Here is a 14,480-nt window from a genome sequence, read left to right on the forward strand (position 1 = left end):
AGAGAGATACAGAATTAATGTTTTGAGCTCAATATATTCTTTGGAACTACAAATGGTGGAAATGTGAATTCATGGAATGTTTTCTGAACCGTTTCTTTCAGCAGCACTTTTTTTTTTATAGATATTTTTATTAGAAATTTAACATTTTTACAAGTTTACAAAAATAAACAAAACTCTCAGATATAAACATTGATATACAATTAGCTCAAATATACAATAACCAAAATTTGACAAAAAAAACGAAAAGAAAAAAAAACACAAACAAACAAAACTCAACTATCTACTAATCTAACCTACAACTAACCAGGGTGTATATTTAAGTCTCTTACATGCTCGGGATGTGTTAACATCAGATATGATAAAACCCGTATTCGTGCGGGATTCCTCCCCCGAGGGGCCGCGGACCAGCCAGGTTTGTAGTCTCAATTAAATAAAAGCCCTTGTTAGGATAGCCGAAATATCTGTATTTATGTAATTCAAAAAGGGCTGCCATATTTTATAAAATAATTCGGTCTTTCGGTGCACCATATTTGTAAGGAAGTCAAGGGGAATACATTCCATAATTAGTCTGTGCCAATTTGAAAGTCCAGGGGGGCCCTCCGCCACCCAGTTCATCAAAATATTTTTCCTTGCACAGAAAGAAAGAATAGAACATGTCCAGGGAGGGAAAGTTCGAAAAGCCCAAGAGGAGAGATACGGGGTCCACTTTTATTTCCATTCCTAAAATTTCTGTCAGGGTGCTTGCTACTTTAGTCCAATATCTACGGATCTTATGACAGGTCCATAAGCAATGTACAAGATTGCCCATCTCTATTTTGCATTTAGGACACATTGGAGATGCTCCTGCCTTAAATTTTGCCAATCGAACCGGTGCTATATGGGCCCTATGAAGTATCTTCAACTGGATAGCCTGGGTTCTGTTACAAATAGTAATTCTTCTAGCATTTTCCCAGATATCATTCCACGTTTCTGTGGAGATTTCTAGTCCCAGATCCTGATCCCATGTTTTAAGCAGATTATCCATATCTCCCGATACTTCATCATGTAGCAAATGATAAATATTACTGACGGAAGATACCCCCACTGGTCGTAGGACACTACATTCTCTATCGGATTTATAAAGACTATCTAATAACGTAGTCTTCTTCTGTATAAAATCTCGAATTTGGAAGTATCGAAAGAGGTCTCCATTGGGTAATCCGAATTTCTGACGCAGCTGTCCGAAAGACATCAGGACCCCATCTTTAAATAAATCCCTGAGACATGAGATACCCCTGGATCTCCAGAGTTTAAAAGTGGCATCTGTTAACCCCGGTTGGAATCCCCATGCTCCCACTATCGGTGCATAGGGGGATGTTTTATGTGAATTACCCTCATTTTGCCGCATTATAATCCAAGCCTTGATTGTATTCAGTATTATAGGGTTTTTACAGTGATCTGTAATGATTTTCCTCTTGTCTGAGAATAAAAGGTTAATAAGTGGGTATTTTACTTGAGAAGCCTCGATGTCCAACCAGATTGATTGTGGATCAGACAAGACCCAATCAGCTATATAACTTAATAGGGAACTTAATTGATATTTCCTAAAATCTGGGAAGTCCAATCCACCCCTTGCCTGTGGAAGCTGTAGCTTCTTCAACTTAAATGAGGGGCCGCCTATGGTTCCAGATAAAGGAACTCAGCCAGCCGTATAATTTACCTAAAGCTGTCCTCGGCAGCATCACCGGAAGCATTCTCATAGGATATAGGAGACGGGGCAGGATATTCATTTTGATTAATGCTATTCTACCCAACCAGGAAATTGGCAGGTCTCCCCATCGCTGGAGGTCCTGCCTTATCCTTTCCAATAAATACACAAAATTAGCCTTATACAACTGACCAAATACTGGGGTAATAAAAATGCCTAAATATAAGAAACCCTCCAGGGACCAGCGAAAGGGAAAAAGGGAACCGTCCGCTAAGCGGGGTATCACAGCAAGGCCACCCATTGGCATAGCCTCCGATTTTGAAAAGTTAATTTTATAGCCTGAGAATGCGCTAAATGTATTAATAACTTGGATTAAGTGAGGTATGGACATCAGAGGGTTACTGAGGAATAGAAGAACATCATCTGCATAAAGGGTAATTTTATGTTTACCTGTACCAATCCTTGGGGCCACTATATTAGGATCAGCTCGTATAGCTTCTGCTAGTGGTTCAATTATTAGCGTGAATAACAATGGCGAGAGGGGACATCCCTGACGGCAGCCCCTACCCACACTGAAGCTATCCGAGCCTAATCCATTGGTAACCACAACTGCTTTGGGATCACTATACAATGTTGAGATCCATTTGGTAAACACCTGTCCAACACCAAACCTCTCCAATGTGTAAAACAAATATGACCATTCGACCCTATCAAATGCCTTTTCCGCGTCTAATGAAACCACTACTCCTGGTATCTTTCCCTGATGACAAGCTTGAATCATATTCAGAGCCCTTCTAACATTATTGGATGATCTACGGCCCTTAATAAACCCCGTCTGATCCTCCTTTATAATATGTGGCAGTATCCTTTCTAATCTCAGTGCTAACGTTTTAGAGAGGATTTTAAAATCTACATTTAGCAAGGATATTGGTCTGTATGATGTACAATCTTCTGGGTCCTTTCCTTTTTTAAGGATAAGAGAGATATTTGCCTCTTTCAGCGAAGGCGGGAGACAGCCCTGACTATTTGCATAATTATACATATCCATAAGTGGACCAACCAGTATTTCTGTAAATTCTTTATAGAATTCAGCTTGGAAGCCATCTGGGCCCGGCGTCTTACCATTTTGAAGGTGCCTAATTGCATCAACTATTTCTTGGGGTGTAAGAGGAGCATTTAGGACCGATATTTGTTCCGGAGTTAGGTCTGGAAAAGTCAAATTTTTAAAAAATGACTGCATCCTCTTCGTACTATCTTCACAATCCTGTGATTTATATAACTCAGAATAGAATTTTCTAAAGGTCGCATTAATCTTTTTATGATCATGAGTCAAAATACCCGTACTTTCCTTGATAGACATAATAGTCAGAGGGGCCTTTTTTTTCTTTGCAAGAAATGCTAAGTATCTACCCGGTTTGTCGCCATATTCATATAACCTTTGCTTTGCAAATAATATTTCCCTCTTAGCCGTTTGAGTAAGTGTAGTATTTAGAGCTGTCCTAAGAGCTGTAATCCTTTGCAATTTAATAATAGAGGGTCTATCAGTGTATGCTGTTTCAGCCGCTTTTAAGCGGGCTTCAAGCAGACGCTGTTGTTCTCCCTTTAATTTCTTCTGGGTCGCTGAGTAGGAGATGATCAAGCCTCGCGTGTAAGCTTTGATGGTCTCCCACATCATTGACGGGTTGCTAGCTGTACCTGAATTAATTTCTAAAAAAGTTTTAAATTCTTGAGAGAAGTACTTTACAAATTTACTATCTTTCATTAAGAAGGGGTCCATACGCCAATGCCGAGGGGATGTCCCACTGTTCCTCGCCTTAGTTTCCATATATACAGCAGTGTGGTCAGAAATTGCTATATTACCTATTTTACAGGATGATATGGAATTTAAAAAAATTGAGGGGGCAAAAAACATATCAATTCTGGTGTGACATTTATGTGGATTAGAGTAGAAAGAAAAATCTCTACCCTGTGGATGAAGACATCTCCATACATCTACTAATCCTAATTCTTTGTTCAGATCCATCAATTGTCTAGATCTGGGAGATACTCCTGCAGTACTCTTGGGAATCCTATCTATTTCCGGATCCATAATACAATTAAAGTCTCCCCCTATAATTATATGACGGGCATCAAAAGCCATCAATTTTGAAAAGGCTTCCGTTATAAATTTAAAGGGGTGTGCCGGGGGGCAGTACAAATTTAAAATCCCATATTCCTCTCCATTTATGAGAGCTTTAATCAAGATATATCGTCCAGATTCGTCTTTTATCTGCTTTAGGATTTTGAAAGGGAAATTCTTCCGAACAAGAATAACAACTCCCCTGCTTTTTGAGCTAAAAGAAGAAAAAAAAGCCTGATCAAATCCGCCCTGTCGTAATTTCAAGTGTTCTTTATCTGACAGGTGTGTCTCCTGTAGGAGAGCTATATCAACTCTTTCCTTCTTAAGATTTGATAATATTTTCTTCCTTTTAAGTGGCGAATTACTCCCCTTGACATTCCAGGTGCACCACTTAACCGATTGATCAACCATAATCCTCTGGGCCAATCAGAGACCCCTCGGGAGGGGGGACCCTATCCAGAACATCCCGAGCATGGAACATGTAAAATTTACAAAAATAAACCCTCTTTAATACACCCACAACAATACAGTAAAAAACTATTTCTAAATAAAAAAGATATAAAACGTATCTAAGTGGAGACTTTCCCCCTTGTTCCCAGGGGGCATCACTTCCTCTCCAAAAATCCCTCATATCCTCTCCCAACCAATGCCCCACCCTTGACCCAGGCACTCCTCAATAAAATGAGGAAAATTCAAATATAATACAAAGCTAGAGTTAACAGTGAGCACCTCACCCCCACCCCTACCAACACCTGGGTATATTTGGTAATGTTAATACCATATATAAACATATAACTATAAAATTACCAGTTCAACAAATAATAATTAAATATGATAATACAAAATAACGAAGGGAAAAACAACCCCGCTCCTAAAGACAGAGGTAAAATCGAATAAGGTAACCACCTCCCCCCACCAACATTAACCAAATCCCCCAGCTTATATATACATATATATACATACACATACATATATATATATACATACATACACACACACACACACATATACATACACCCCTCATATATACATAAAATAATAACAGAAAACAACTCCAAGGGGGGGGGGGGGGGGGAGAAAATCAAATCCCTCTCCCCACCCCCCATAATAATATTAAGCAATAAGGTAAGAAAAAAAAAGGGAGGGGATATAAACCAAAACGGGGGGGGAAGGCAGACCAACATCCATTATGTCCTACAGTTTATCTAAGAGAGTCCAAGAATTCCTTAGCCTTTTCTGGTGATCCAAAGTTATATACAGATCCTTCATGGTTAAAGCGTAACATCGCTGGGTAGCGTAAGGAGTACTGTACATTTAAGTCCCTTAAACGCTTCTTCGCCTCGTCGAATACCTTCCTCTTTCGAACCAGAGCCGGGGAAAAGTCCTGAAATAGCATGATCTTGGATCCTTTGTAGATCATAGCTTGGGGGTCTTTTCCGAGATTTCTAGAGGCTTCTAGGAGTATCTGCCTCTCCCTGTAGCTCTGCAGCCGGAACAGGACCGGGCGTGGGCGCTGGTTCGAGCCGGGCCCGCGTATTGCTACCCGGTAGGCCCATTCCACCCTTACCTGGCCTGATCCAGCTTGCAGATTTAAAAGTTGTGGCAGCCACTGCTCCAGGAATGCTGTAAGCTGGCCTTCCTCTTCCTGTTCGGGAAGGCCCAGCAAACGAATATTTTTTCGACGACCTCGATTATCGAGGTCGTCAATATGATTTTCCAAGGTCCGGACTCGCTGCTCGAGAGTCCGGACCTGATCCACGGCCGATTGAGCGGTTGTCTCCGAGGTCGCGGCCTTTAGCTCCGCCCCTCCGACTCGGCGTTGAATTTCTTCAATTTCACGGTCGTGCTTCTGCAGCGCGGCCGAGAGCGACTCCCAACGATTCCTGGATTCGACGATAAAGGCATCGATCTTCGAGTCAAGCTTGGAAAGCATTTCTGCAAGGCTTGCTACTGTAGGTAAGTCCCCCGGGGCGGCTGTGGACGCCTCTGCTGCAGCTGGAGAGTGTGGGGGAGGGGTTCCTGCTTGCTGAGAGCTGCGGGCTCCCTTCCCTTTAGTCATTTTAACTTAGGATAAAGTTGCTTAAATGTAATATTACACAACTAATTGAGTTACTAAACTATTATAAATGATTTATAAATGATTTGGTGAGCTTGGTAGGGGATAGGTGACCCACTGTGCCCAAGTCTTGGGAGGAGCACTATAGACTCAGTCTTACTGGGTCGCCGCCATCTTGGATCCCCTCAGCAGCACTTTTAAGAGCCAACGAACAGGCTATACTAGGTCTGGCAATGTGCAATGAGACAAGATAAATTTATGACATAATAGTGAAGGCACCCCTAGGTAGTAATTATTATGAAATGATCGAATTGCACATTCAGTTTGACAGCAAGAAGAATCGATCTAAGATTATTTAAAAAAAATGATTTAAGAGCAATCTGGTGAAGTTTGGTGAAGTGAACTGGGAAATTAGGTTAAGGGATAGCTCAGTAAAGCTGCAGGGACAGACACCAAAAGAGATACAGTCGACCCCCAGCCCGCAGGGAATGTGTTCCAAGACCTACAGCGGAAGCCTGAAACTGCAGACAGGAGCGAATCCATTCACGTAAATGGGCAATTTACCTTCCTGGCAGCCCTTTGTTCCCCAAATGTTCACTGTTATATGTTCGGGCCATGGTAAACCGCGAGTACTGGAACCGTGGAAACCAACTCCACGGATACAGCCGTCACCCTGTATTTCTGAATACCCAGTACAATACATTCCATCGAGTAAGAAGGATTCTAACAAAAGGAGACATCATCTGTGGCTAACTGAGGAGTTAAAGTTAGTACAAACTGAGGGAGAAAACATATTTCCATAAAGCTGAGTGGGATGTCCGAAGATAGGCCAGGATATATAGAACAACACAGAATAATTAGAATACTTATAAGGACAAAGAAATCAGAGGACAAGAGAAAGCTATAAGGAAATATAAAAAGAAAGTAAGAGTTTGCAACAGAAAAAAGAATAAATCAAATGAGTGCTGGTTTTCTAATGCGTGTCTGGGAAATTAATAATGGAAAGTAAACACTTGACAGATGAATTGAACACATTTTTGCATCTCTACTGAGTCCTTGCCTGAAGAAGGGCTTATGCCCTAAACGTTGATTCTCCTGTTCCCTGGATGCTGCCTGACCTGCTGCGCTTCTCCAGCAACACATTTTCAGCTCTGATCTCCAGCATCTGCAGACCTCACTTTCTCCTCTATAAAGATAGGGTGCTTTGCTAAAGTTCTAAAGAGCAATGTTGATACCACATCTGGAAAACAATTTGCAACCACGCTCTCCTTATGTTAAAAATGATATAAATTAATTTGAAACAGTTCAGAAGGCGGCTCACTTGACTGGCTCCATTCTGAAGGAGGGTCACTGGACCCGAAACGTTAGCTCTTTCTCTCCACAGATGCTGCCGGATGTGCTGAATTTTTCCAGTAATTTCGGTTTTTAATTGATACCTAGGATAGAGGTGCTCATACAGTGGTGAGACATTGAACAGGGCCTGTATCCATTGAAGTTTAGAGCTTACTGAAACTTGCAATAGCCTGAAGAGAAAAAAAAACAAGAACTTTAGATGATGAAAATCCAAACATAAACAGAAATTGCTCGAGAAACTCAGCAGGAGTAGCAGCATCAGTAGAGAGAAAGCAGTTGCTCACAACATGGCCCCCTGTATATTAAAGTGATGAAACACAAACTGAATAATGTATGTTTGCATAATGTAAAACTTATCCCGAGCTTTTAGTTGCCTACCACTTCAATACACTACCGTGCACTCTGGCAACATTTTTGTCACGGGCTTGCTGCAGCGTCCAACAAGGCTCAGGGCAAGCTGGAAGATCATCATCTTTTGTTCAGCTTGGGAACCCTGCATCTTTCAAGACTCAATATAGAGTTCAATAATTCTAGGGCCTTCTTCTCACACCTCCTTCCATGTACATTTGAAGCTGTAACACTATATGGGCTGTTTTCAGCACAGATAACCCATTTTCATCAACTTATAGTCCCCACTGTAAACTTTGCTCCTTTTCTGGCTTACTATGACCCATCTGTTTTTCTGCATGTTGCCCTCTCCCCCGCTTTGGGCTCCATCTCCACCTACCCAGTAACTCCTCCCCTCCCACACCGTCATTAGCATAATTACCACCTTTTTCTAGCTAGCAATTCTGAAGATGCATCAAGGGACTCAAAATATTAACTCTGCTTTCTCTCCACAGATGCTGCCAGGCCTGCTGAATTTCTTCTGCAATTTCTGTTTTTGTTTAAGTTCCTGAAGGGACTTGACAGGTTGGACGCTGAATGAATATTTCCTATCGGGGGGAGATTAGGACTAGGGACAGAGTTTGAAAATATGGGGTCGCCAACAGAAATGAAGCGATTTATTTTTCTCTCAGTGGGTCATAAGACTTTGGAACACAATTACCCAGACAGCAGGGGAGGCAAGGTAAGTGAATAGGCAAGGTAAGTACATCAATATTAACTAACAGAGAAGTCAAAGTTTATTTCTTGTTGGTTGGGATATGGAGTTTAGTCCCCAAACAGAAGTTATTTAGTGGAATAAAAAGTTCAAGGGGCCAAATAGCCTACTTCTACTTGGTTCATAGTCCATGTTATGAGGTGACCAAAACAGAACACAGGCGTAGTTAAAAAGAATCAGAATTTCCTGGTTAATGCTTTACATCCTAAATTTGAGAATAGTGGTACTTTTCTCTTGGCTTCTACAGTAACTAGAGATCAGCAGTGCAGGGAGAAAGTGCTGCCAATCTTTAATTTAATGGGTAACATTACCTGTGCACTTCAAACATCAACTTTGTTTTGAATACACTGTGAAAGTTCACATTTAAAATTTGAGGACTTATGAAAGTTTGAGAAAAAAATGGATCTATTTCAAGTTTGTGGAGATACCTTGATTTTATTTTCAAAAGAAGATCAATGAAAAAACAACTTGTAATTCTTTTCTCAGAATACGTGGCCTCAGCTATTTGCTTAGATGTACTTCTTACAAATAACATGCCAAGGTTTTACAGCTGTCATATATGAGAAGTGTTTTTCTTGACGATAACTTGGTTGCCAGTTGAGGAAAAGGCTATTCTGCTCATCTCTCTCCTATTTCTGAAACACTCTACTTGTGCATTCCAATGTGAAACCAGATTGCTCAGATGAAGCAAATCCAGAAATCTCAAGACTACTTCCTGAGCAAGCAGCATATGCCAAGACCCCAGAAGAAAGTGCACATATCTAGGGACCCATCTACATGTGCCGGAACTGTAGCCTATGAACATTCCAAACCGTATCATTTCTCTTCCTTTGAGAACTAAGTATTATTGGCCAAAAGTGTTTTTTACTCTGAATCTTTTCAGAGATATATCAGCTTTTTCCCATAGTGTGGGTATGGTTTGGGTTATTTAGAGGGGGCAAACATTCATTTTTGCATATTACAAACTGCTAATCTGTTTTGCATTTTCATTGAATAAGTTTTGTTTATAATACATCGATAATTTTGTGTTCATTAAAGAAAGCTGGTTAATGGATCTTTTATTTCAAGTCTAATATACAGAAAACATATGATTGGCCATATTTGGAACCGGGTAAAACAATCAATTTATATTGGGATGCATGGATTGGTTGGACTAGTAAAAATAACAAAGAACATTACAGAGCAGGAACAAGCCCTTCAGCCCTCCAAGCCTGTGCTGATCCATACCGTCTCTCTAAATCTAAAAAAACATGCACTCTTCCCATTGTGCTAAATGGGGAGCCAGAGGCAGGCTGTTCTGCAAGCAAGAGCTCACAATGCACCCATTCTCATAAACAACGCAAGAAATATTATATGGAGACACTTACAAAGAATGGCTTAGACAGTGATGACAAAGAAACTCTGAGGTAATGCATAAAGCGTAGATCACAAAGGAGCAAGATGGAAAAGGAAGAAAGAAACTACTTCAGAAGAAAACATTTTCTGCTTTATTCACATTCTATGATGTGAAGGCTAGAGCAGCTCCACTGCTACTATCTATTACTTTACATGAAACATGAAAAAAGGCAAAGCAATAGACTTAACATAATATGCAAAAAACATTAAAAGCTTTCATATAGCCACTTAAACTCAAAATCTTTCATCATATAATAGTTCCATCTTGGAATTTCTTGACAGACAGCAAGAATACCAGAAAGGAACAGTAAATATATTCCCAAAAAGCAAATTGATCAGTATCACGAGGCATAATTCAAAAGCCAGATTCTTCTGTCAATATCATTTCACTGATATTCTTAACTGTCACAATATACTTCATTTTTGAGAACATCAAAATATCTGCATAGTAATATAAAACTTGTATTAAAAAAAACAGACATCATAAGAAATAGAGATTTGCTATTATGACTCAATTATTTGTGATATTTTTCAAACACCCATAATTTGACTTTACAAAACTGCTAAGCTGTTAAAAAAAAACACATCACAATTTGTTTCATTTATTGTTGTTACTCTTTTCTCTTCCTCCCGCCACCACAATCTATTATTTATGTTCGACTACAAAATTCAACATATGTATATCATTGGTTTTTTTTAGTAAACCATGGTCAACATGCACATTATCATGTTAAGTCCTTTAAATGAGTACCATCAAAATCTCAGTATCTTTTTAAAATGGTTCTTTTACAACAACATATCTTAAGTTGAAATATGAAAACCAAAACATCATATTTATTGAATTTTTGGCTGTTTAAATGAAAGCGACAGGAGGAAACAATCAGTAAACAGTCGTGCATTAAATGCAGAAACTGAAAGTAAATTGTAAAACTGTAATTTGGTTGCAGACATATATTTATAGATCTGAAGGAGCTTGTGGCAGATAAAGACTGTTCAACTATGGCAGAAAATTTTCAGGGTGTGATAACAATTTGATGCTGGCCAGCCAGCAACACCCATGTTCCATGAATAAATAAAATAAAAGCTTCTTTAAATTTTTCTTCTGCTTGTTCAAAGCTACCAGCATGAATAAAAGCTCTAAAAACACTAGATAATAGCAATCTTTTAATAAAAAAGAGGCATGTCTGTTTCTGGGATCCAACCGTGGTACAGAAAAATCACAGATGAATTTGAAATTCAATTATGCCTTTAGATTGATACCATGCTCAAAAGCACGAAAAATGAATTCAGTGTAAATTTAATGTCAAGAATGACATTTAGATTAGATTGATTACTAACATTTTCAATTTTAAAAGCCATTTCTTAGCAGCTTTAATTGACCTTTGTGATCTCATTGATTTTGTCATATTGATAAAGTATTATTTATTATACTTCTGTATTTGATTTCTAGTTATGGAAAAAAGATAAATACAGGACTTTGACTATGGATGGCCATATTGTAAAAGCCGTAGATTTCCTCAAGATTCTACAGTAGTGCAGATGAATAGTACTCAGATTTATACTGCTAAAATGGTTTTGGTCATTTATCGTTTCATTTTAAATCTACTAAAATACTGTCCAATACCAAGGCTTTGTTCTCATTCTGGCTTTTGTCCAAATCACATAATCATTATTTCAACTGCTGTCACATGTCATCCTGTACAGCATACACAAAAAAAACAGTACCTTTGTACATTTGCTGGATCATTTGCTGGATCTTTTTTTTTTAAAAGGTATCTTCAGGAGTTCAGTTTCAGCTTGCAAATAAGTGTACCAATGCATAATAGCTTACAAATTATTTTTTAAAACTATTTATTCAAAACATTTTTCTTAAGTCTTCTCTGCTTTTTGAAGCAATAATTGATGTGAAATGAAATTCTATGTTTCAGCCTAATTTTGAATGAAATAAACTCAGATGATCAATGAGCTGAAGATCTTTGTCGTGGCCCTTCATCTTTACCTACCTCTTTGGGTGAATAGAAGAAAGCACAAATACAAGAAGAATGATATCAATACTTCCATCAGGAAACGGGTAAGTGGCGCCTGCTTCATTGCACAGATCGTGAACAAAGGCATAACATCGGGTTGGATTGTATGAGGGGTGAGACTACAAAGCAATGAGACAAACAAAGGCTAAAACAGCTAATTATTCAGATATAAATATTTGTAATTTATCAAACTGGTATTTCATACGATAGTGCGATTAGAATCCAGAGAAACATACATAAGGCACAATTTTTTTTGTATTGTCTGTTCCAAACATACAAAATTAACTTAATCTGTTTTACATTTGCCAGTTTTCTTTTACTAAAAATACAAATAATGATTTACTTAACTTAAAAAAATCTGTAACCATGATCATAACGTTCCAGTGTAGAATTACAGTATATTTGACTAACTACAATTGTTATTGAAAGTGAAAGCAAGGTGATTTATAAAATTATACAAAAAAACCGAAAATCAGATTTGTACCTTCACCAGCTCTACTGCACACTCTGAGAAGTCACAGCAATAAAGGAATGGTCTGGGATTGCTGCAGTGAACAGAGAGAAAAATATTAAATCTTTTCATTTCCTTCACTATCATTCCACAGTTTTCATCTGTATGCTAAACAATTATGCAACATGTAATCATTAAACCAACGAAAATTAGAGGAAAATTTTTCAAGGCATTTTTCAAGGTACAAAATTCCAAATCGCTATGAAGTTATTATGATGAAAGTTTAAATCTACAATTCCCTAAAGATTGCAAGTTGGCATCATGGAAGAAATGTCAGTCTGGCTCCTTTACAGTACCTTGGCTTGCAGCAACTAAGGTAAAGATCTGAGAAATAGGATATCCACCTATCCTCTGATTAGGATAATGATAGTTATTCCAAAGAAAATAGCAGGAAGGGATGAAGGGCTTAAAAATAATTTATGGATCAGTTGATCAGGGACAAGAACTATAATCTGATGGAGAAGCAGCAGTATCTCTGCGATAGGCAAAGTACTAACTTATTTACCCAGAGAGCTCTACTAACCTTTTATTTAAATTCTCTGGTGTTGTGTTCGCAATGTATGTGCGCTAACTGACTCCACTAACTCATATTCGAAGGTGTGATTTCACCACAAAATAGAGTTCCAAAATTTAACTATCTTATTAAAATTAGCTTTTCCCAACTATGGCTTCTTGCTGCACAAGGAACATACTTCAAAATAACTGAAATGCAAAAAATGGTGATATCACTCTTGTTGTACTATTAAATATTTAATAAAATACACCTCCTGGGTTCTTAAAGGTTATACGCCTCGTGTGATTCGAGACAAACCTTTTTATCCCTCAGCCATAAATGTTTACCATGAAAACGTGCATATAATAAACACATAATACTCTTACAGCCTTTACAAAAACTCAGTGCCGTAAACAAAAATGTCAGAAGTTTTATACTGAGGCCACATGTCATATAGCAAAGGAAATGAAATAAGTGCAATACAATTGTTAAGGCAAACACAATCCAGGACAGTTTTCCAAGCAGGTACTAAAAAAAACCTGAAACAGATGAAGAGGGAGATGGCATGGGGCAGGGTGACATGAGGCACATGGACACACAAGATGGCCACTGAGCCAACAGTTGACCAACTTGACACATAAGATGGCATGGATTAGAGTGGTGCTGGAAAAGCACAGGTCAGGCAGCATTCGAGGAGCAGGAAAATCGATGTTTCGGGTAAACGCCCTTCATCAGATGGCCGTCGGATCACAACACTGAGAGAAACAGCAGAGCAGATACAGACACTGCCCGAGGTCACCAGAATGCGAGCACAATGCACTTGATTAGTTTAAGGCAGGTGGGGGAGTACCCGAGTAACGAATACTGCTTGCTGAAATGTCTGGGTCCAGCCAGCACCTCTTACAGAAATGCTAACAACTTGATACAGACTCAGTACGAAATGTTAACGGCCAGGGCTGCAGTAATTGCCCTTCTCAGAAAGGGTGATTAGCGCCCATTACTAGCACCCATTCCATGCAGATATTGAAACTGACATTGTTTACACTGGAACTGACAATGACTGCACGGAAATTTACAAAAGCTGTGCTGGGACTGAAAGACTGTATCAAAACTATCAGTGATTCTGTAACGATTACTACAAACAAACCATGTTACAAAGACAATAATCTCATTACTGACGTATTGTATCACAATATGTATAAAAATTTCTCAACATGTGCTCCGGGTCAAGAGAAGACTCGCAGCTGACTTCTGTGCTGTTGGTGTATTTCTCTCTCTGGAGCTCCGGTGTTTTCTTATGCAATAAACTCTGTCAATGAATCCAGACTCTGACTCCAAGACTGGTGATTTTCCCCACACCACAGGTATGAAGGTTATAATTTCAAAGTTGAAAGTAAGTTCACACATAGTGCATTAAAAACAACAGAAACAATGCGGGGATTCCTGTAAGTCTGAGAGTGATGTCGTCTAAGGGGAGTCTAAATTGGATAACCAGTGCAGTGAGGCCCATATTAGCATCAGTTGCAAATTATGCCACCTTTTACACTTTTTTGCAAGTAGTGTCCCAAACTTCTTGCTTGACAGAAGCAAGATGCCAATTAACGGAGATTAGTGCTTGTTCAATACCATGTTAACAGCACAGCTCACCTCATTAATATTCAGCCTCCTGTCTTACCAAATGCACCGAACAAGCTAAACATCATGAAAACCCAACAAGGAAACCAGAGCCAGCATCTG

The 14,480-nt window shown here is 39.0% G+C and overlaps 1 protein-coding gene across 6 annotated transcripts in view; it reads right to left on the reverse strand.

Annotated features, from left to right (window-relative positions):
- The window catches only part of LOC122551591 (tRNA N(3)-cytidine methyltransferase METTL2), a 48,968-nt gene that overhangs the window by 14,198 nt on the left and 20,290 nt on the right, over window positions 1-14,480 (reverse strand). For 5 of the 6 annotated variants that reach the window (XR_015757687.1, XM_043693721.2, XM_043693722.2 and 2 more), the window contains 2 exons: window positions 12,224-12,284; window positions 11,716-11,858 (listed from right to left, as the gene is read on the reverse strand). Coding sequence is in view for 4 of the 6 variants with exons in the window: in XM_043693721.2 (XP_043549656.2) it covers window positions 11,716-11,858; window positions 12,224-12,284 (204 nt within the window). In the remaining 2 variants the exon portion in view is untranslated. Of the gene's footprint in view, window positions 1-7,183; window positions 7,386-11,715; window positions 11,859-12,223; window positions 12,285-14,480 lie in introns of all 6 variants that reach the window. The other variant, XR_006312142.2, reaches the window with a different exon arrangement.

The sequence above is a fragment of the Chiloscyllium plagiosum genome, unplaced genomic scaffold, assembly GCF_037043375.1.
Source record: "Chiloscyllium plagiosum isolate Xiang-an unplaced genomic scaffold, Cpla_swu_hap1 HiC_scaffold_7, whole genome shotgun sequence".
Taxonomy (NCBI): domain Eukaryota; kingdom Metazoa; phylum Chordata; class Chondrichthyes; order Orectolobiformes; family Hemiscylliidae; genus Chiloscyllium; species Chiloscyllium plagiosum.